The sequence below is a fragment of the Mastacembelus armatus genome, chromosome 17 (assembly GCF_900324485.2).
Source record: "Mastacembelus armatus chromosome 17, fMasArm1.2, whole genome shotgun sequence".
In the NCBI taxonomy this organism is placed as follows: Eukaryota; Metazoa; Chordata; class Actinopteri; order Synbranchiformes; family Mastacembelidae; genus Mastacembelus; species Mastacembelus armatus.
The window spans coordinates 1,044,314-1,067,532 of NC_046649.1; the positions used below are offsets into that span (position 1 = coordinate 1,044,314).

At 40.1% G+C, this 23,219-nt stretch overlaps 1 protein-coding gene across 2 annotated transcripts in view; it reads right to left on the reverse strand.

The window, feature by feature from the left end:
* Positions 1 to 203: 203 nt before the first annotated feature.
* paxip1 (PAX interacting (with transcription-activation domain) protein 1) overlaps positions 204 to 23,219 on the reverse strand; it is a 33,462-nt gene continuing 10,446 nt past the window's right edge. Inside the window, exons 13-23 of one of the 2 annotated variants that reach the window (XM_026313244.1) lie at positions 21,872 to 21,993; positions 17,893 to 18,077; positions 17,721 to 17,764; positions 8,772 to 8,839; positions 8,542 to 8,644; positions 8,170 to 8,338; positions 5,812 to 5,912; positions 5,500 to 5,634; positions 5,093 to 5,168; positions 1,205 to 1,265; positions 204 to 488 (exon numbers count right to left, since the gene is read on the reverse strand). In XM_026313244.1, the coding sequence (XP_026169029.1) occupies positions 473 to 488; positions 1,205 to 1,265; positions 5,093 to 5,168; positions 5,500 to 5,634; positions 5,812 to 5,912; positions 8,170 to 8,338; positions 8,542 to 8,644; positions 8,772 to 8,839; positions 17,721 to 17,764; positions 17,893 to 18,077; positions 21,872 to 21,993 (1,080 nt within the window). In that variant the 3' untranslated portion in view covers positions 204 to 472. Of the gene's footprint in view, positions 1,266 to 5,092; positions 5,169 to 5,499; positions 5,635 to 5,811; positions 5,913 to 8,169; positions 8,339 to 8,541; positions 8,645 to 8,771; positions 8,840 to 17,720; positions 17,765 to 17,892; positions 18,078 to 21,871; positions 21,994 to 23,219 lie in introns of both variants that reach the window. The other variant, XM_026313242.1, reaches the window with a different exon arrangement.

The following is a 23,219-nucleotide window of genomic DNA, read 5'->3' on the forward strand; positions in this document are numbered from 1 at the left end:
AAAAGCTTTTGTTCTGAAAAATGTCCTTTTCATCAAGCGTGAATGTGACCTGACATCAGCAAAGCTCAACTGTTGACACTTAAAGCTCAGTTATTTTAAATTCTTTAATTGAGGCTTTATTGCACATGCTGAAAACACTTGTTATGCCCTATTTTAGGCTTTCCTTTTAATCCTCAGCATAATTAAAAATCAATGAAGCACAGTTTGCACAAACAAATTTACAGTTTTTATTCAAAAAGCAGTGTGTTCAAGCTGAAGCTTTTACACATTTGATTTACATGAAAAGAATGAAAATACTCCATAATTTAAGCATTATTTTAAAAAAAATAACATCCATTTATTCTCAAACAAGGTAACAAACTGCTACAAAATGACGGGAGATTTCTGCACAAAATAAAAACATATAAAAGTCAGTGTAGATGGACTGTACAGAGGTGATGACTAATCTATTCCTCTTCATGCCATCTTTGCTTCACGTGAACTTATATGTGTGACTGTCAAGGAAAGTGACTTTTTTCCATAACACATCACAGCAGTCAGACTAACAATGATTTAATTGAAATATTAATTGAAAATAAACACGTCACTATACCATAACTGAATTCAACAGCAGACAAAATCAAGCCTCTAAACCGATTATCCAATTGAATCCACCGCGTAACAGTTTGAACATCACAACTGATCATTATCAGCTTCTTCCTGAAAGAGGAGAGTTATTACAGCACTATTGGACCTGAGAACATCATGCGTTTTTGGTAATGATGTTACTGTAAAGTAGTGAAGTGAATTAAGAAACTGATTTGCATCTGTACTATGTTACTGTCAGTGGCAAAGTCATCAATGTTAACAAATTCCAAATTCCAAATTGTGTTAATTCTGCAGCAGTTATCACCTTAGGTAGATTTCAATAGAATTTTTTTTTTTCCAAAGTGTTTACATTTAAAAGGATTTTCTGCCTATTGGTCTTTCACTGATCCTTTGATTGTACTGTGGTTTTGAGAACACAGCTGTGCGGACATGAGGTATGGATCCATTATTTTAGTTAAAATTCAATATCCTGAAGCATACACAAATCCTTCATAAAATTTGTATTATTTAAAGCATGCATGTAGTAAGTACCTCAGACCAGATAAATAAGAGAAACCTTCAGTTAGTGTTTTATGAGAAGCCTTTGTTCTGGGCTGTCACTGGCTGTAAAGGATATGAGTCATAGTCAAGTTTCTGGGTTAGAACTCCAGTCAGGATGAATTCAGCATTGTGAACATCTGGACAACAGAAAACATCAGAAACAGATCACATATCAGTACAACTTCTAGTGGCATGTCATGGTTTACAGACACAGTTCATCAGGTACTCCTACAATTTTTGGTACAGTCTATTGAAAGATGCCGTGAGGAGTTTTACACCACCAACAGTGCTGTGCAGCCATGTCACAGTTATCCCCCTGACAGACGGTGGAAACAAAGTATTTCCAGTACTCCTCAATGATTCACACTGAGTTATAGTTTCTTTACATGAAAACTCCACTGGGGACCTTTGAGAATTGCTAAGTGGGAAGAGAATACGTACAGATGATCGCAATCATAGATATACTATACTATACAGTTTGTAAGACATTTTACACAGCAGCAGAAAATAAGCAGTGATAATTAAATATGTGTCTGGCACAGCTGTGCACTATAGACTATGGGACACCTTATGCTTCACCAGTATATATATCATATATACTCAGTGTTGGCTAAGCTGTTTCCTGAATGTTTTCTACATTCAGCTTTGCTAATGAGGAAGAGAGAGAGTGTCAATCTGAGGCTGATCATTAGGATTGTCTTGGGTCATTGTCATCAACTTTCATATAGTACAACTGCTTTCTAAAAGTAGATTAGGACTGTGATTATAAATACGGCATGCTATGGTTGTGCAGTCACATTTGAATAAAACTGCGAGAGTTGTTTGTCTTGTCTTCATACTTAAGTACTGTTTGAGAGTTCAGACTCGGTTTTGCGATTTAGGTCATTATACTGTATATTCTGTCACCACTGAATGTCACTAACTTTGTGCTCTCTCTCTGTACCTTCTGCAGGTGTCCCTGGTCCTGGAGCTGTATATTGCTGATGTGCAGTTACTGGCCCCACCAACCTGCAGTGTCTATTTGTTGTTTATTGTTGCTGTTCTTTTCTCTCTCCTCTATCCACTCACCCCAATCGGTCGAGGCAGATGGCCGCCCAAACTGAGCCCGGTTCTGCTGGAGGTTTTTTCTTTCGATAAAGGGAGTTTTTCCTCTTCACTGTCGCTAAGTGCTTGCTTATAAGGGACTGGTTGGGTTATTTCTCTTTTTTTTTGTAACGTGCCTTGACATGATTGTGTTGTGATTTGGCACTATACAAATAAAACAATTGAATTATCTGGTTTAAGTCTAGGTGAACCTCATGTAACACTCATTTGTGTCTATACCAAGCACATTTTGAGCTGTGCAGTGGAAGTACTTTCTTTACAAGGAGTATACAGGAACACACTGAAAAAGGGAAAATGATCCAAAAGCTCCAAAACTTCAACAAAACAATAGTCAACTCGCCTGTTTTGAAACCCATGGAAAAACATATGAGAAATGAAAAAAACAAACGCAACACTTCAAAAGAATTGTATTTTAAGTAGACTTAATATAAAATGGCAAAATGATGAGTTTTAAATGTGTTTACTTGATGTAAATAGTCTTCTGGTGCCACATGAGTTGCTGCCTGTAACAGCAGCTCTGTCTCACCACTGAGCTTTTTTCTCAGGTTTTCTTTTAAAGGTTTTTGTGGTGTTATTTGTTCTGCACAATGGACATCAAACTTGTAAAATTTGCTCTGGTCTTTGGACTACTTTTCTCACCGTTTACTGTGTCAGGCTATTATGTGGAGAACCCTATTGTTTACACTAGGGATTAGCTGTTAGCACTTTGTAACCCTAACCCGGAGAGATCTCTCTTAAATAAGATGGATGAGCTGATGGCACCAACCAGACATTAAAGTGTGTACAGGCAACGCTGCCTCCTGCTTTTCACGGAAAAATTGGTAACTATGCTAACTCCAGATAAAGTCATTGCTTTGGATGGCTTCCATGTCATATGGTCGCATAGAAATGGAGAGTGGTAAGAGAAAAGGAGGAGTGCTGTCAGTGTTTGTGAATGATAAATGCTATAACTCTGGGAACATCACTATGAAGGAGTAAATCTGCTGTAGAGACAGAGTTTCTAAATGCCTGTTAGCATTAGGCAGTGCTATCTACCGAGGGGGTGCTTGCATGCTATTGTGATGGCTGCGTACATTCCCCCTTTGGCGCTAAATGCGATAACTTGCACTCAACTGTGAGCAGGCTGCAGACACAGCACCCACAGGCCCTCATGCTCATCTCTGGGGACCATGTGCCTTTGTCCTTCACTGTCTTCACCTTGACGCAGTATGTGACTTGCCACACCAGGGACAATAAAATATTGGATCTATTTTATGCCACCAAGGAGACATACAACTCATCTCCTCTCCTCCCTCTTGGAAGAGCAGATCACAACCATTCTGATTCCCTGCCACAGCTTGTCTAGATGGTATCAGGTCCAGGTTCCTCAAGTCCTGTGCAGACCAGCTATGTCAAATTTCAAATTCAAATTTTTATTTGTCACATACACTGTCATACACAGTATGATATGCAGTGAAATGCTTGCACAACTGCCCATGACCTCAGTTAACGTATGTGGGATAGTTGTGTTCTTGTTCATCTTGAGCCTCAGAGTAGGAAAGACACCACAACTGTGAAAAATGTCGCAGTACCAAAGACAACACCCAAAGGACCTCAATAGCTACAGGCAAGTAGCACTGATATCACACATGATCAAGACACTGGAGAGGCTGGTCCTTGTGCATCTCTGCCCTCTTTTGAGCTCATCTGTGGACCCACTTCAGTTTGTCTACCAGGCTGGCATTGGGGTGGATGACGCCCTCATCTGACTTCTTCCACAGAGAGCCTTTTCTCATGTGCCTTGGAGCATTGTTGAGGATCATGTTCTATGATTTCTCCAGTAATTTCAACACCAAACAAAATGGACTCTTATAAGTACCTGGGTGTTCACCTCAACAATAAACTGGACTGGTCAAAAAACATAAATGCCCTTTATAAGAAAGACCAGAGCAGCGACTACCTGCTGATGAGACATGGGGTATTTTGGAGTACAGGGGACACTCCTGAAGACCTTTTTTGACAATGGTGGCATTAGCCATTTTTTACGGAGTGATCTGCTGGGGCAGCAGCACCTTGACTGTGGACAGGAAGAGACTGGACAAACTAATCAGTAGGGGTAGTTCTGGAAGGCCCCTAGATCCAGTGCAGGTTGGGGGAGACAGGTGGATGTTAGCCAAGCTGACATCCTTGCTGGAGAATGACTACTTCCCTATGCATGGGACTGACAATACTGGGTAGCTCTGTCAGTGAGGGACTGCCCTATCCCAAATATGTGACAAAGTGCTACTGCAGGTCTTTCCTTCCTGCTGCTGCCAGACTGTACAATCAGTACTACTCCCAATATGTCCTGTACTTTCTTATTATATATATATTTTTTATATTATATATATTATTTTATTTTCTATATTACATTTGTATTATATCGCTATCGTATATACCTTTGAAAATACAGTATTGCTGCTATTCTTTTTTTGCTGCTGTTGCATTCTGGAATTTCCCCTGTGGGACTAATAAATGGTCCATCTTATCTTATTTCTCTGTTCTAGGTGAAATTCGTACGCTTTAATTATTTAGATGGATTTCTTTGAAGCGTTTATGCACAGGGCCCTCAAAGAATAGATTTGAAGTGGCAAAATGTGCTTCAAGTCACGCTTATGTACATAAGTACAAATTTTGCATGAGACGACACATGGGCAGTGTCTAGACAGTGGGACTAATTAAACTTCAGCCAGCTACTTTGAACATGTATGTATAAACTGTAAGGGATTTTATATTTAATTAAGATGGACTCTAATGTACTTGGAGGTCCCCCAGGTTGTGGGAAACAGGAGGATGTTAGCCAAGCTGTCATACTTGCTGGAGAATGAATGTGTTATCTTACCAATGTTTTTCAAAAAGTACTCTCTACAGAGGTGGAGGTCATTGTCACAGGAAATTAAGATGATCTCTGGAAGATTCTGTAACAAAAGACCCACATGTAGTTAGAGCTCTAAAGAAATAAATATAGGGAGACATTTGCCAATAAGCAGAGGTGTACTTATTTACAATATATTAACACAAAGTTGGATTTATTTTTAAACTTTATATGAAAAAGGTCATTACTGTCATCATTCCTTAACACCATCACCTACCACGAGCTGTGGAAACTTTGAATAAAAATGTATTGAGAAAATTATAAACCATATCACTGTGCAAAAAGCAAATTTCCAAACACTTTCAAGGAAAGCCAGTGACTTTCACAACATAAATTGACAGGTGCGTTAAAGATTTCCAGTTATCTTTCAGGACCTTGTTCTGCTTATGCTCCATGATCTTTCTGTAGGAGGGCTGTTTGGTCAGCAGCTTTCCTCCAGCACTTTCCAGGATAGATTTCATAGTGCTGAGAGTGGGGCAGACCCCTGGGGTAAGGTAGAAGTACTTCCCCTACATTACCAGTCACACAGAGACAGAAAGATAGCAAGACAGTGAAGGACATGCACAGATTCCATTCATCAGAATTGATCCAAAGTTATCACAAATGTTCACCAAAGCTTCATCATGGCTATTTAAACCAGAGGAATGTGTTTTCATGTTGCATTAGTGTGAAGCTTGCTGTCTGACCTTGAAGAGTGGTGTATTGCGGGCTCTCTTTAGTGATTCCTCCAAACTGAAGCCAAACAACACCTCTGCCTCCGCATCCCTAAGAGTGTGTCTCTGCTCATCTGAAACACACACACAATATGGCCATGTCACAACTGTAATACAAAATACACAGTTTTTGTCACTTTGAGTAAAGGGGCTGTAGTGGGAAAAATCCATATAGATATTTGTCGCTTACAGTGGGTACGGAAAGTATTCAGACCCCTTTAAATTTTTCACTCTTTGTGTCATTGCACCCATTTGCCAAAATCAAAAAAGTTCATTTTATTTCTCATTAATGTACACTCAGCACCCCATCTTGACAGAAAAAAACAGAAATGTAGAAATTTTTGCAAATTTATTAAAAAAGAAAAACTGAAATATCACATGGTCATAAGTATTCAGACCCTTTGCAGTGACACTCATATTTAACTCACATGCTGTCCATTTCTTCTGATCCTCCTTGAGATGGTTCTGCTCCTTCATTGGAGTCCAGCTGTGTTTAATTAAACTGATTGGACTTGATTAGGAAAGGCACACACCTGTCTATATAAGACCTTACAGCTCACAGTGCATGTCAGAGCAAATGAGAATCACGAGGTCGAAGGAACCGCCCAAGGAGCTTAGAGACAGAATTGTGGCAAGGCACAGATCTGGCCAAGGTTACAAAAGAATTTCTGCAGCACTCAAGGTTCCTAAGAGCCCAGTGGCCTCCATAATCCTCAAATGGAAAAAGTTTGGATGACCAGAACTCTTCCTAGACCTGGCCGTCCAGCCAAACTGAGCGATCGTGGGAGAAGAGCCTTGGTGAGAGAGGTAAAGAAGAACCCAAAGATCACTGTGGCTGAGCTCCAGAGATGCAGTAGGGACATGGGAGGAAGTTCCACAAAGTCAACTATCACTGCAGCCCTCCACCAGTCGGGGCTTTATGGCAGAGTGGCCCGACGGAAACCTCTACTCAGTGCAAGACACATGAAAGCCCGCATAGAGTTTGCCAACACATGAAGGACTCCAAGACTATGACAAATAAGATTCTCTGGTCTGATGAGACCAAGATTGAACTTTTTGGCGTTAATTGTAAGCGGTATGTGTGGAGAAAACCAGGCACTGCTCATCACCTGCCCAATACAATCCCTACAGTGAAACATGGTGGTGGGAGCATCATGTTGTGGGGGTGTTTTTCAGCTGCAGGGACAGGACGGCTGGTTGCAATTGAAAGAAAGATGAATGCATGAATGATGAATGAATGAAATGAATGATGAATGAATAAATCCAAGTACAGAGATATCCTGGAAGAAAACCTCTTCCAGAGTGCTCAGGATCTCAGACTGGGCCGAAGGTTCACCTTTCAACAGGACAATGACCCTAAGCACACAGCTAAAATAACAAAGGAGTGGCTTCGGAACAACTCTGTGACCGTTCTTGACTGGCCCAGCCAGAGCCCTGACCTAAACCCAATTGAGCATCTCTGGAGAGACCTGAAAATGGCTGTCCAACAACGTTCACCATACAACCTGACAGAACTGGAGAGGATCTGCAAGGAAGAATGGCAGAGGATCCCCAAATCCAGGTGTGAAAAACTTGTTGCATCATTCCCAAGAAGACTCATGGCTGTACTAGCTCAAAAGGGTGCTTCTACTCAATACTGAGCACAGGGTCCGAATACTTATGACCATGTGATATTTCAGTTTTTCTTTTTTAATAAATTTGCAAAAATTTCTACATTTCTGTTTTTTTCTGTCAAGATGGGGTGCTGAGTGAACATTAATGAGAAATAAAATGAACTTTTTTGATTTTGGCAAATGGCTGCAATGACACAAAGAGTGACAAATTTAAAGGGGTCTGAATACTTTCCGTAACCACTGTATATGACTTGACAAGGTAATGAGACTTTGGCTCTGGTACTCTTTCACTTCAAACCTCAGCAGGTACTTGAGTATTTGGTTGATACGACAACCAATTACTGGTTGTAATACAATGCAGCTGTACCTCCACCCCTAAGCATGCTGGCTTGCTTTTCACTGTTTCAAGACTGAAATATCTCTAAACAAACAACATTTTAGTTAGAGTAATAGCTAATATCATTTGCTTACTTGGTTACAAACTGAAGTTAATGCTAGTTTATTGTAAGATATGGATCTCATGTTACATTACATTAGTGAACAGTGGATTCATGGTCCAGCACAAACTGCGGATCGACCCTGTTTGTCCGATATCCGATAACCTGATACCGATATAGGATCAGATTGGGTCCAGTTCTTCGAACAACTAAATATTAATTTAATCCCAACAAGCCCCTTACCCAAAATGTTACCTACCTTTACTGTTACACACACTTACCTACAAATTTCTGACTCCTCCAACACTCCTCCAGCCAGTCTGGGCTGACGATATGTTTAACCACAGACATAGCAGTGAGGAACTTGACTGTGCGAGTCACCTTACTGGCCACCAGATGAGTGACTTTCTGATTGTTGTCTGCTACTTCTCCACCTAATGCACGTAACCTCTGCAGAGGACAGACACCATAAAAACACAGACAGCATTTAGTAGGAGGATATAAAGAAGCCATTGCTAACATTTTACATATAGAGCTAGTGATAAATTTGACTACTTAAGGTGTGAGATTGTAAAACTAGCGTTCTGCTTGATGGCTGGTCAGTGTTTTGTTGGTGAGTTTGTGAAGTCTGATGTTAAAATTACTGACTTTACCTTTGTGTACTGCTCTACTTGTGTGGGCTCAAACCCTGTGAACATGACTTGAGGAGTGAACTCTGGAGGAAGCTTCTTATTAGGAGACTGTGTCTCCTCCACTCTGCACACACACAGTTTTACCATTAACCACAACTTCATCATGACATGGTTGATTTAGATAGTCAACATTGGGTTCAACTCTGCTGAGTCGTAGTAAACAACAGACTACTCAAATCTGCTATACTGACCTGGGCTTTTTATTTGCTGGCTGGTAGGTGGAATCAGTGTTCTTCTGCCTCTGGAGAAGCTGCAGGCTCTACACCCCACACAAACACACAATCAGACAATGGACTTATTGAAACTGACACAAAACTAGGACAATAACTTTACATAATGTCAGGTTATGTATTATGGTTATCTCAAGCCACCATTCACAAAACATCCTGTCCTTCACTACTAATGTGCAAAGACACTCATCTATACAGGTACAGCTGGTAAACTGCTACTCTCTTGAGTGGAGGAGGTTGGGGAATAAGAGGAGGATCAAACTGAAATCATGAACAACACCTTCTATCCTGTATGGGACAGGATAACCTGAGTAGTCTGAGCAGAACCTTCAGCAACAGGCTGCTACAACTGTGGTGTATGAAGGTCCCTTACCCTGGTGCCATCTGACGTGCCAACTCTCACTAAATTTGTCATTGTTTGACCCTGTATTCATGTGTATACAACACACCATCTGACAGACTGACTCTTCTTACTGTGTTATTGAGATGAGATTAGGGCCACTCACTCGATTGTTTTCAATCGATTAATCTGACTTTTACAAAAGAATATAAAATCATTAGATTTCTGACATTTTGTCAAAATATGAACCTTAAACAAGTTTGCTACACATGAAATAAAAATAATTTTACGTGACATTTAAACAAATTTAAAATTTTGTTACATTAAAAAAGTTGCTTGTTTACTAGAATTTCACATTGAAATTAAAAGTACATTAACCCTGATCAAGGGGCATGCATTTAAACATTGCTAGACATTATTCTGGTGAGCTACGAGTGAAAGCCGTGAGAATGCTTAGATCACGCTTGGGTGACGCTCTTTCCCCAGCTAAAGTTTACCTTTATTTTTGCTGTACTCAGTAGATCTACACTCATATGAGTGCATTTTACAGCTAGCTTGACGCCATTTTGTCTAGCTAATTAAAGCATAGGATAATGTCCTAATGTAACTTGCTTGGAAACAAGCAGATAAGTACAAAGACTGGAGGAAATTTGCAGATGCAGGAAAGCTCTTAAAGAATCCACTATTAATAGCCAATACAATTTGTTGTTGTTCTTAATAATGCTCAAATAAAGCTTTTTTTTTTTTTTAATGGTATATGAATTGAAATAACGAGCTTTGTGTGTATGCGGGTGGGTAGAAGAGAGTGAGAGGAGAAAGAAAATGTTTTGTGTGTGTTCACAGTGAACACTTCATAAAACTGAAACACTGATAATATATAACCTATATCAGGCTGTATGAATTTAGATACATTATGTTTCTAGTTATTGTTTTATGTTTCTGACTAAATAGACACTAAAGAGAAAATAGGCAGGAGAAGCCAGAACAGATCAGACGGACACAGATCAGAGAAAAGAAACGGACAAATAAAAAATAGAAAGAGATAAAGGTAGGTGTATGTTTGTGTGTCTCTTCTATTTTTTTCACAGAAGCATCATGTTATTTAAAAAAAAAAAAAAAAAAAAAAACAGCATGTAGAAATTGTACCGTGGACTCCTTTAAGGTAAATATACATAGCTATTCATGTGGTAAATATAGGGGCTGTTTTTACAGAAAGCAGTCTATCTTTTTCAGTGATGCCTTGATGACCTTAGTGGCCAAGGGTTTGTTAAGAAAACAGTGTATTGTCTTGGTTGGTATTGTCTACTGTGTAAGAACATCAATATCTTCTACATAATAATTTCAGAAAACATCTTAATCCATGACCTCAAAATATATCCATAGCTTCCTGTGATGATCTCTGTACATTTCTGCTGTTCGCTGGTTGCTGCTGGACTGCAGGTATATACAGTGGTGTGAAAAGGTGTTGGCCCCCTTCCTGATTTCTTTCTTTTTTTTTTGCATGTTTGTCACACTTTGTTTCAGATCAAACAAATTTAAATATTAGTCAAAGGCAACACAAGTAAACACATCATGCAGTTTTTAAATTAAGGTTTTTATTATTAAGGGAAAACAAAATCCAAAACTTGAGAATTACCCCAAGAGCGCAGCGACGACTCATCCGAGAGGTCACAAAAGACCCCACAACAACATTCAAAGAACTGCACGCCTCACTTGCCTCAGTTAAGGTTCATGACTCCACTATAAGAAAGAGACTGGGCCCAAGCAGCTATTAGGTTTAGGGGGCAACACTTTATCACACAAGGACATGTAGTTTGGGATTTTGTTTATAATAATAATAATAATAATAAAAACCTTCATTTAAAAACTGCATGATGTGTTTACTTGTGTTATCTTTGACTAATATTCAAATTTGTTTGATGATCTGAAACAAAGTGTGACAAACATGTAAAAAAAAAAAAAAAAAAAAAAAATCAGGAAGGGGGCCAACACCTTTTCACACCACTCAAAATTTGGCCGAGTGTATTAGCCAACCTAAAGTTTGATAATCCAGGGTGGGGACCGGGATGCAGAGACTCATTCTAAAACGCCTCTCTGCAGTTAACTTAGAGCCGTCACCCCCCTCAAACCACATAGAGATTGTGTCTGCCCCTTGAACATGTAAATCAAATAAATCAGAAGTTAACAGAAGAGGAGTTATTCATAAAAAAATCTAATAAAAATTAAGACCACTCCTCTTATCAAACAGAAAAACAGAACAGTTGGATGTGGATTATAAAATATTAGGTCTCTTTCATCTAAATCTCTGTTAGTAAATGATTTGATAACTGATCACCAAATTGACTTACTCTGTCTTACTGAAACCTGGCTACAGCAGGATGAATATGTCAGTCTAAATGAATCAACCCCCCTCAGTCATAAAAATTGTCATGTTCTTCGAAGCACATCCTCAGAACAGTTATAAGTCATTTGAGAGCCTCACTCTTAGTCTCTCACATCCAAACTGGAAAACACAAAAACCAGTTCTACTTGTCATTGTGTACCATCCACCTGTCCTTTACTCAGAGTTTTTAACTGAATTTCCAGACTTCCTGTCTGATTTAGTGCTTAGATCAGATAAAGTCATTATAGTGGGAGATTTTAACATTCATGTAGATGTTGAAAATAACAGCCTCAGCATTGCATTTAATTCTATATTAGATTCAATTGGTTTCACTCAAAATGTTAATAAACCCACCCACTGTTTCAATCACACCCTTGATCTTGTTCTGACCTATGGCATCAAAATTGAACATTTAATAGTTTTTCCTAATCTGACAAAATCCTGTTTTGTCAGATCACTCTTTAATAACTTTTGAATTTAAGATGATGGATCATGCAGCGTTTGGAAAAAAATTCCACTACAGCAGATGCTTATCTGACAATGCTGTTATTAAATTTAAGAAAATTATTCCATCTGTATTTTACATCTTTGCCATGTGCCAACACAGTGGAGGGCAACTGCCTCAATCCCACTCCCTATCAAATTGATCATATTGTTGACAGTGCTGTAACCTCATTGCGTGAAACGATTGATACTCTGGCCCCTCTGAAAAAGAAGTTAGTGAATCAGAGGAGATTAGCCCCATGGTATAATTTACATATTCATACCTTCAAGCAGGAATCACGAAGGCTGGAAAGGAAGTGGCGTACCACAAATTTAGAGGAATTTTTTCTAGCCTGGAAAAACAGTTTATTAACATATAAAAAAGCTCTCCGTAAAGCCAGAACTGCATACTATCCATCACTAATAGAGGGAAAAAAGAACAATCCCAGGTTTCTTTTCAGCACTGTAGTCAGGTTAAAAGTCACCAACGATTTTCTCTTAGCCTCTGACAATGGACTTGTTTCTATACTTGTTCTCCTAGACCTTAGTGTTGCATTCAACACCTCTAATCACAACATCTTATTACAGAGACTGGACCATGTGACTGCTATCAGAGGAACAGCATTAAAATGTTCCAATCCTATTTATTGGACAGATTCCAGTTCGTTCATGTCCATGATGAACCTTCCACATGAACAGAAGTTAATTATGGAGTTCCACAAGGCTCTGTGCTAGAACAGATTCTGTTCACCCTGTACATGCTTCCTTTAGGCTATGTCATTAGGAAGCACTCTATTAATTACCACTGCTATGCAGATGACACTTCAATTCAATTCAATTCAATTCAATTTTATTTGTATAGCGCCAAATCACAATACAAATCATCTCAAGGCACTTTACAAAAACTAAAACTAAAAACCCAACAATTCCCTTATGAGCAAGCACTTGGCGTCAGTGGAGAGGAAAAAACTCCCTTTAACGGAAGAAAAAAACCTCCAGCAGAACCGGGCTCAGTTTGGGCGGCCATCTGCCTCGACCGGTTGGGGTGAGTGGATAGAGCAGAGAGAAAAGAACAGCAACAATAAACAACAAATAGACACTGCAAGTTGGTGGGGCCAGTAACTGCACATCAGCGATAAACAGCTCCAGGACCAGGGACACCTGCAGAAGGTACAGAGAGAGAGAGAGAGAGAGAGAGGGAGGGAGAGAGCACAAACTAGGGGAGAGAGAGAGCACAAGGTTAGTAACATTCAATGGTGGAATATACATGAGGTCGGAGAGAAGGGGGAGGGGCGGGCGGGTAGGGTAGGGGAGCTCAGTGCACCAATGGTCCTTGGGCAGTCTAGGCCTATAGCAGCATAACTAACTAAGGGATGGTTCAGGGTTGCCTGAAGCCAGCCCTAACTATATGCTTTGTCAAAGAGGAAGGTTTTAAGTCTAGCCTTAAAAGTACAGAGAGTGTCTGCCTCCTGAACCCAGGCTGAGAGCTGGTTCCACAGGAGAGGAGCTTGATAGCTAAAGGCTCTGCCTCCCATTCTGCTTTTGAGAACTCTGGGAACCACAAGTAGGCCTGCACTCTGAGAGCGAAGTGGTCTATTGGGATAATATGGTACTATGAGGTCTTTAAGGTATGAAGGAGCTTGATTATGAAGGGATTTGTATGTGAGAAGAAGGATTTTAAATTCTATTCTATATTTTACAGGGAGCCAATGAAGAGAAGCCAATATAGGAGAAATATGATCTCTCCTGCTAGTTCCTGTCAGGACTCTGGCTGCGGCATTCTGGATTAATTGGAGGCTTTTTATTAAGATATTAGGACATCCAGATAGTAATGAGTTACAGTAATCTAGCCTTGAGGAAACAAACGCATGGACTAGTTTTTCTGCATCATTTTGAGACAGGATGTTCCTAATTTTGGAAATGTTGCGCAGGTGAAAGAATGCAGTTCTAGAAATTTGTTTTATGTGTGAGTTAAAGGACATGTCCTGGTCAAAAATAACTCCAAGGTTTTTTACAGTAGTGCTGGAGGCCAGGGCTATGCCATCTAGAGTAGCTATAATTTTAGAAAAGTTATTTCTGAGATTTTTAGGCCCAAATATAATGACTTCTGTTTTCTCCGAGTTTAAAAGTAAAAAGTTACTGGTCATCCAAGCCTTTATGTCAGTTAGACAGGCTTGAAGTCTGGTTAACTGGTTTGTGTTAACAGGTTTAATAGATTGATATAACTGAGTGTCATCCGCATAGCAGTGGTAATTAATAGAGTGCTTCCTAATGATATATCCTAAAGGAAGCATGTACAGGGTGAACAGAATCGGTCCTAGCACAGAACCTTGTGGAACTCCATAACTAACTTTTGTTCGTGTGGAAGGTTCATCATGGACATGAACAAACTGGAATCTGTCCGATACTTCTATCTATGAAACCTGTTAACACAAACCAGTTAACCAGACTTCAAGCCAGTGTGTCTAACTGACATAAAGGCCTGGATGACCAGTGACTTTCTACTTTTAAATTCAGAGAAAACAGAAGTTACTGTATTTGGGCCTAAAAATCTCAGAAATAACTTTTCTAAAATTATAGCTACTCCAGATGGCATAGCCCTGGCCTCCAGTACTACTGTATAAAACCTTGGAGTTATTTTTGACCAGGACATGTCCTTTAACTCACACATAAAACAAATCTCTAGAACTGCCTTCTTTCACTTGCACAACATTGCCAAAATTAGGAACCTCCTGTCTCAAAATGATGCAGAAAAACTAGTCCATGCATTTGTTACCAAAAGGCTAGATTACTGTAACTCATTACTATCTGGATGTCCCAGTATCTCCATGAAAAGCCTCCAGTTAATCCAGAATGCTGCAGCCAGAGTCTTGACAGGAACTAGCAAGAGAGAGCATATTTCTCCTATATTAGCTTCTCTTTGTCGGTTCCCTGTAAAATATAGAATAGAATTTAAAATCCTTCTTCTCACATACAAATCCCTTCATAATCAAGCTCCTTCATACCTTAAAGACCTCATACTACCATATTATCCCAATAGACCACTTCGCTCTCAGAGTGCAGGGCTACTTGTGGTTCCCAGAGTTTCCAAAAGCAGACTGGGAGGCAGAGCCTTTAGTTATCAAGCTCCTCTCCTGTGGAACCAGCTCCCAGCCTGGGTTCAGGAGGCAGACAATCTCTGTACTTTTAAGGCTAGACTTAAAACCTTCCTCTTTAACAAAACGTATAGTTAGGGCTGGCTTCAGGTAACCCTGAACCATCCCTTAGTTATGCTGCTATAGGCCTAGACTGCCCGAGGACCATCGGTGCATTGAGCTCCCCTATCCCTCCTCTCCTCTCCTCTCCCTTCCCCTCTCTTCCTCTCCTCCCCCCTCAAATGTATATTCCACTACTGAATGTCACTAACCTTGTGCTCTCTCACTCTCCCCCTCTCTCTGTTCTCTCTGTATCTTCTGCAGGTGTCCCTGGTCCTGGAGCTGTATATCGCTGATGTGCAGTTACTGGCCCCACCAACATGCAGTGTCTATTTGTTGTTTATTGTTGCTGTTCTTTTCTCTCTGCTCTATCCACTCACCCCAACCGGTCGAGGCAGATGGACGCCCAAACTGAGCCCGGTTCTGCTGGAGGTTTTTTCTTCCATTAAAGGGAGTTTTTCCTCCCCACTGTCGCCAAGTGCTTGCTCATAAGGGATTTGTTGGGTTTTTTGTAGTGGTCCACCAATATGGGTTTTCTCTAACCGATACCGATGCCGATATTTAGAAATCAGGGCAGCCGATAGCTGTAGATTTTAATTTTCCCCCTTCATCTCACAAGGTATAAAGCGCCCAGGAATAAAAAGTGTATTGTTATGTTTGTAGTATTTTTTGTCCTTGCTTTTTCTGCTCCCATGCTCAGCAACCTCTGGCAGATATTGCACTTGGCCTTCCCTGATGTTGGCTGAGTGAAATACTGCTATACTGGGTTAAATTTCTTTTTAGCCATCAGACTAATTTAAAAAAAAAAAATACAAGATTTGTTATTTTAAACTTTTTCTATAATTACATTATTCCATGCACATCACAATCCCAATATGTTTTGGAAAAAAACAGGATTGATTTATTGCAGGGCACCCGTCATGATCCTTAGGTTTGTTGACAGACACTGCTGTAATTCACAGGGCCATAGTCTAAGAATATGCCTAAACAAATATGTGCAACAAGTCATTTGCATGTGAAAGTAGAAACGCGCACTTCAGACAAAACTTCAGGCTAAAACGTGCACATTAGCTTTCCTCAATAAAAATGTATTTTTTGGTGGGAGCATCGTGCCCGTGTTGCGTGTCGAACGCACACACACATTTATTGAGGAACGTTATCCTGCGTGTTTTAAGGGGGAATATTCGTCTGAATTTCACACGTATTTCTACTTTCACATTTGTTGCACACATGACGGTCAGCGTCAATTCTAATACGCTACAATGTAATTACGTGTTGAAAACGAAAGGTTTTCAACGGTTATCAATAGCTGAAGCAGTGTGTATGCGACTATAATAATTTAGCCACTGGGCTTGTTAGCATGTTTTGGTACCCGTGCCTACAGCCTAAACTACAGCTCGCTAACAATACAGACCAGACAATCGCTCTCCAAAAGTAGCTTCATATTCAACCAATGAAATGTATAAGGCTAAATTAAAAACGAAAGATAAGTACTTTCTTACCGTTTTTGGACGTTTTTCAGCTCACTAAACAACCTGCTTGTCGCAACACGTCTTCACGTGTTCCACAACAATGCTTAACTGGTCGCAGATGTGCCTGCCTATAAATCGGCCAAATTTGCAGTGAAATTGGCCAATGCCGATTAATCAAAATGTGCAAAAAAAAAAAAAAAAAAAAATCGGCCGATTAATCGGCTCTGCCGATAGATCGGTCGACCTCTAGTTTTTTGTTTTTGTAAAGTGCCTTGAGATGATTTGTATTGTGATTTGGCGCTATACAAATAACTGTTTGAATTGAATTGAATTGAATTGTATAGCGGTTTGAGTCTATGTTGTGATCAGATTTACCCAGGGTCAGGAGAGCTGTATGCTAATGTTCAGGAAGCATACAGGAAGTCTAGGGTTTTATTCACCCTCATCATGCAGTGCACAAACTGTTTAAAACTGAGCAGGGTTGACTTAAGGGTCTTCACCCCATAGATTTCACTCTATTTTATGGTTGTAATTATTAGTAGTGTAATACTTCATTAGAATGTTTGAGTGAAATGACAGTGATGGCAAGTCTTTACTGCCAGAAACCAGTTTCACCTTCTATCTAAATCTTGTTTGAGTTTGTTCAGATTCACCACTAGAATCATGAGCTTACTATGACCAAGTCAAACATTCCAGCTGTGAGAGGCCACAGTGAGTTAGTGTGGACAGAGCAGTCAAAGATATGGCATTATTGCAAGTTACTGATTGCCAGGTGTGCATGTGAAGAGCAGAGTAGAGAAGAGAAACAAGAATAATTCATGTTTCAGTTTAAGGTTTTGAAAGAGTTCCAAAATATTTGCAGCTATTCTTATTGGCTAAAAACATCATGATCAAAAACTTAATATGTTTTGTATACATAATATACATGTTTCATTATCTGTCAATAGTATTGTGAGAATGCTTAAGGAAACCACAAGAAGGTGACACACCTAAAAATAAGTGTTAAATACACTGTAGCATGCATCTCAACGAACTTACCGCCAAAGCTTCGGCAGATACTTTGATTGGCGTTCTCCAAGCAGCTACAGAGTAAAACATATGCTAAAGTCAGGTCAGTTTAATTTCCATGTAGACTAAGGCATGCGCATGCATATATATATATATATATATATATATATTTTTTTATTATATTATATTCAACTGAACGTACCCAGCAGGTTCTGTACCAGCTGTGGATTAGGCATCAGTGGTTCTGTGTGTGTGTAGTTTGAATATCTGCTATGGTGAATCTGTCTCAGCGCTTCAAAGTTGCCCAGCAGTATGTCACACAACCACTGGGCATTTACACATGGGATCTTCCATTCCTTGGCCTTCTCATATTTAAGCCCTCTGGGTCTGAAAAGAGATCAGCAGGACAACCACATAACCAATACAGTGATTAGGTGGCAAGAGAAAAAAAACCAAAAAAAAAACCAAACAACTGCAGGTGCAAGTCCAAACAGGTTGTGGTGATACAGGAACCACTTGTACTTGTTCTGTCCTCTTTTTTCACTCTCGTTATCTTTCACCAGGTTTCTGTGGCCTGTATACTGAGCTGTACATTATTGATGTGCAGTTACTGTCCCCACCTACAGGATTGTCTTTATTGCTGTTCTTACTTCTCTCTAGACAAATAGCCACCCAAACTGAGCTTGGTTCTACTGGAAGTTTCCTCCATTAAAATAAGTTTTCCTCTTCACACTCACTAAGTGCTCATCGGGGAATTGTTTTCGATGTTAAGTGCCTTGATTTATTTTTTTTATTGTGATTTGATGCTATGCAAATAAAACTAAACTGAATTTTAATGTGGTCAAATTTGGTAGATGGCTCACCCTACAAATTTGTATTTTCCATTGGTATAACCCTTTTCCAATGATTCAACTGGTATTCAACCAATTTTACTTTTAGTACATCGGTTACTGTATGTGAATCCCTTGAAATTAACTTGTTTTCTGCTTTAATTTGCCATAAAAGTGATGTGATCTTTATCTAAGTCAAAATAATGGAGAGAAAAATTGGGCTTAAACTGATAAATAATTCTAATTGCCCATTCTTTATTGAATGCACCCATTAAACATGGCTGGAGGACAAGGTAAATGAACCCTTGAAGATCATAGATGGTTGAAACTCCTTTGGGAGCAATGACTTTAGGCAAGTACTTTCAGTAGCTGTGGACCAGACCTACCCAGCATTAAGGAGGAATTTTGGTCCATTCCTTGTTAAAGAAGCGGTTCAGCTCAGACATACAGTGGGTACGGGAAGTATTCAGACCCCTTTAAATTTTTCACTCTTTGTGTCATTGCAGCCATTTGCCAAAATCAAAAAAGTTCATTTTATTTCTCATTAATGTACACTCAGCACCCCATCTTGACAGAAAAAAACAGAAATGTAGAAATTTTTGCAAATTTATTAAAAAAGAAAAACTGAAATATCACATGGTCATAAGTATTCAGACCCTGTGCTCAGTATTGAGTAGAAGCACCCTTTTGAGCTAGTACAGCCATGAGTCTTCTTGGGAATGATGCAACAAGTTTTTCACACCTGGATTTGGGGATCCTCTGCCATTCTTCCTTGCAGATCCTCTCCAGTTCTGTCAGGTTGGATGGTGAACGTTGTTGGACAGCCATTTTCAGGTCTCTCCTGAGATGCTCAATTGGGTTTAGGTCAGGGCTCTGGCTGGGCCAGTCAAGAACGGTCACAGAGTTGTTCCGAAGCCACTCCTTTGTTATTTTAGCTGTGTGCTTAGGGTCATTGTCCTGTTCAAAGGTGAACCTTCGGCTCAGTCTGAGGTCCTGAGCACTCTGGAAGAGGTTTTCTTCCAGGATATCTCTGTACTTGGCCGCATTCATCTTTCCTTCAATTGCAACCAGTCGTCCTGTCCCTGCAGCTGAAAAACACCCCCACAACATGATGCTCCCACCACCATGTTTCACTGTAGGGATTGTATTGGGCAGGTGATGAAAAAAAAGTTCAATCTTGGTCTCATCAGACCAGAGAATCTTATTTCTCATAGTCTGGGAGTCCTTCATGTGTTTTTTGGCAAACTCTATGCGGGCTTTCATGTGTCTTGCACTGAGGAGAGGCTTCCGTCGGGCCACTCTGCCACAGTGATCTTTGGGTTCTTCTTTACCTCTCTCACCAAGGCTCTTCTCCCACTATTGCTCAGTTTGGCTGGATGGCCAGGTCTAGGACAGCCATTTTCAGGTCTCTCCAGAGATGCTCAATTGGGTTTAGGTCAGGGCTCTGGCTGGGCCAGTCAAGAACGGTCACAGAGTTGTTCCGAAGCCACTCCTTTGTTATTTTAGCTGTGTGCTTAGGGTCATTGTCCTGTTGAAAGGTGAACCTTCAGCCCAGTCTGAGATCCTGAGCACTCTGGAAGAGGTTTTCTTCCAGGATATCTCTGTACTTGGATTCATTCATTCATCATTCATTTCATTCATTCATCATTCATGCATTCATCTTTCCTTCAATTGCAACCAGTCGTCCTGTCCCTGCAGCTGAAAAACACCCCCACAACATGATGCTCCCACCACCATGTTTCACTGTAGGGATTGTATTGGGCAGGTGATGAGCAGTGCCTGGTTTTCTCCACACATACCGCTTACAATTAACGCCAAAAAGTTCAATCTTGGTCTCATCAGACCAGAGAATCTTATTTGTCATAGTCTTGGAGTCCTTCATGTGTTTTTTGGCAAACTCTATGCGGGCTTTCATGTGTCTTGCACTGAGTAGAGGTTTCCGTCGGGCCACTCTGCCATAAAGCCCCGACTGGTGGAGGGCTGCAGTGATAGTTGACTTTGTGGAACTTCCTCCCATCTCCCTACTGCATCTCTGGAGCTCAGCCACAGTGATCTTTGGGTTCTTCTTTACCTCTCTCACCAAGGCTCTTCTCCCACGATCGCTCAGTTTGGCTGGACGGCCAGGTCTAGGAAGAGTTCTGGTCATCCAAACTTTTTCCATTTGAGGATTATGGAGGCCACTGGGCTCTTAGGAACCTTGAGTGCTGCAGAAATTCTTTTGTAACCTTGGCCAGATCTGTGCCTTGCCACAATTCTGTCTCTAAGCTCCTTGGGCGGTTCCTTCGACCTCGTGATTCTCATTTGCTCTGACATGCACTGTGAGCTGTAAGGTCACGTCATGTGAGTTAAATATGAGTGTCACTGCAAAGGGTCTGAATACTTATGACCATGTGATATTTCAGTTTTTCTTTTTTAATAAATTTGCAAAAATTTCTACATTTCTGTTTTTTTCTGTCAAGATGGGGTGCTGAGTGTACATTAATGAGAAATAAAATGAACTTTTTTGATTTTGGCAAATGGGTGCAATGACACAAAGAGTGAAAAATTTAAAGGGGTCTGAATACTTTCCGTACCCACTGTAAGCGACAAATATCTATATGGATTTTTCCCACTACAGCCCCTTTACTCAAAGTGACAAAAACTGTGTATTTTGTATTACAGTTGTGACATGGCCATATTGTGTGTGTGTTTCAGATGAGCAGAGACACACTCTTAGGGATGCGGAGGCAGAGGTGTTGTTTGGCTTCAGTTTGGAGGAATCACTAAAGAGAGCCCGCAATACACCACTCTTCAAGGTCAGACAGCAAGCTTCACACTAATGCAACATGAAAACACATTCCTCTGGTTTAAATAGCCATGATGAAGCTTTGGTGAACATTTGTGATAACTTTGGATCAATTCTGTTGGATCAGTTCCTACCAGACATACCCACTGTATGTCTGGTAGGAACGGCTCTCTTGAGATCCACAGCATGTCTGCTGTGTTGAGGTCTTGGCCACTCCAACAAGCCATTCTGTGGTGGTTCGCTTTCTCCAGCACTGTGAATTCTTGATGGGTGTTATCATCTTAAGCACATTGTGTTTGTCTATTGTTGTGACTTAGATGAAGATCAGATCACATTTTCATGCAAATTAATGCAGAAAATCTCTTAACTCCAGAGGGTTCACTTACTTTTTCTTGCCACTGTATATCCAAGTTTCTTAAAAACAAAAGTGTTATTATCATCACATTATGCTTTAATTCATACTGCAGTTTGAACAGGTATAGTGAAGATAAAAATAAAAATGCTTCCTTGCAAACTGTGAATTTCATACAGAATTACAGTGCATGGAGAACTGAAGAGAATCTTACTCTTTACAGATGAGGACTGTGTTACTGCGACACAGATATCCAGTGTATCTGGCACCAGCCAGATAGGCCATTAACTTCAGGTCATCTCTGTCAGTGTCCATAAAACCTGTCACTGATATTATCTGAAAGGAAAAAGAGCAAGGTTATACTGCAGAGATGATAGGTTAAAAAATAATTTTCACTAGTTTCTGCACTTTTAAATGTGTATGACATAGGTCACTAACAGGCAGACCGCGGTCCGGGTGCGGACCCAGAAGCCGCCCCATACGGACCCGGCCTTACAGCCAAAACAGAAGGTTAAGATTTAAAACCTAACGGGGCTTTCTATTCCCACCGGTGCAGCTTTTGTAGACTTTACGGTAGTGGAAACGCACAGACCAATTCCATGCGAGTTGATCCATCCCACGTGATACCACTCAGCCAATCAAGTCTGTGCATCCCATGCGGTAAACATTACAACTCTACAGTGTAAACAGAGCTAGAGGCAAGTTACACATGAAGAGATGGTACAAAGAAAAAGAAAAAAGGCGATACATGTAGAAAACAAAGGGAGAGAAACAGGCGAGTGAGACAGAGAGAACTTAGTTAATGAGAGAACATTATACATATATGTTCAGTTGTATGATACATGACAATAAATATTGTCAAAAAGTTTTTGAATTTTACTGAATTAATTTGATTTGACAGTCAGGTATTGATTACATGCAGATGTTGATAAAACTACTTAGGCTACTTAAATACATATCACACTAACTAGTTAGACATTATGATCTTCCGGACCTTTGCTTCAAGAAATTTTCTCTAACTGGACCTCTTTAAATTTTAGTTGAATACCCCTGGTGTATGAGATTATAACAGTAATATTCTATAAGTGTGGGACTCCTCCACTGCAAAATCACAGATACTGTTAGTGACAGTGGAACCTCAATATGAATATCAATGTAAGGCTGAAGTACATCCACTTTGATGACATCAGGAGAGCACAGCTGTTTGCCAGTAATGTAATGCTGGCTCCATCAGCCTGTGAGATCTAGCATTCACTAGGAAGCAGGTATTCAACCTATTGTGGAGCAGGACCACATCACTTGCAAAAATACTGTAGACTGCCATTGCTGCCCCGCAGGAAAAAGTTTTTGTGTCCTGGACTCAATTTACAAGGGAAGCTAATAAGGTGGTTTACAATGGAGTTCTGTTCAAGTAAATATATCGCGGTTCAGTTTTCTGGTCAAAACGCCTCCCTGCAAGTTCAAAGTTGTTGGAGACCTCCTGAAGTTAACTTATTTAAACTTTACCTAAAAAAAAAATAAGTGCCAGTGTAAGTTTCCAAGGGAAAAAAGTAATTATTAAA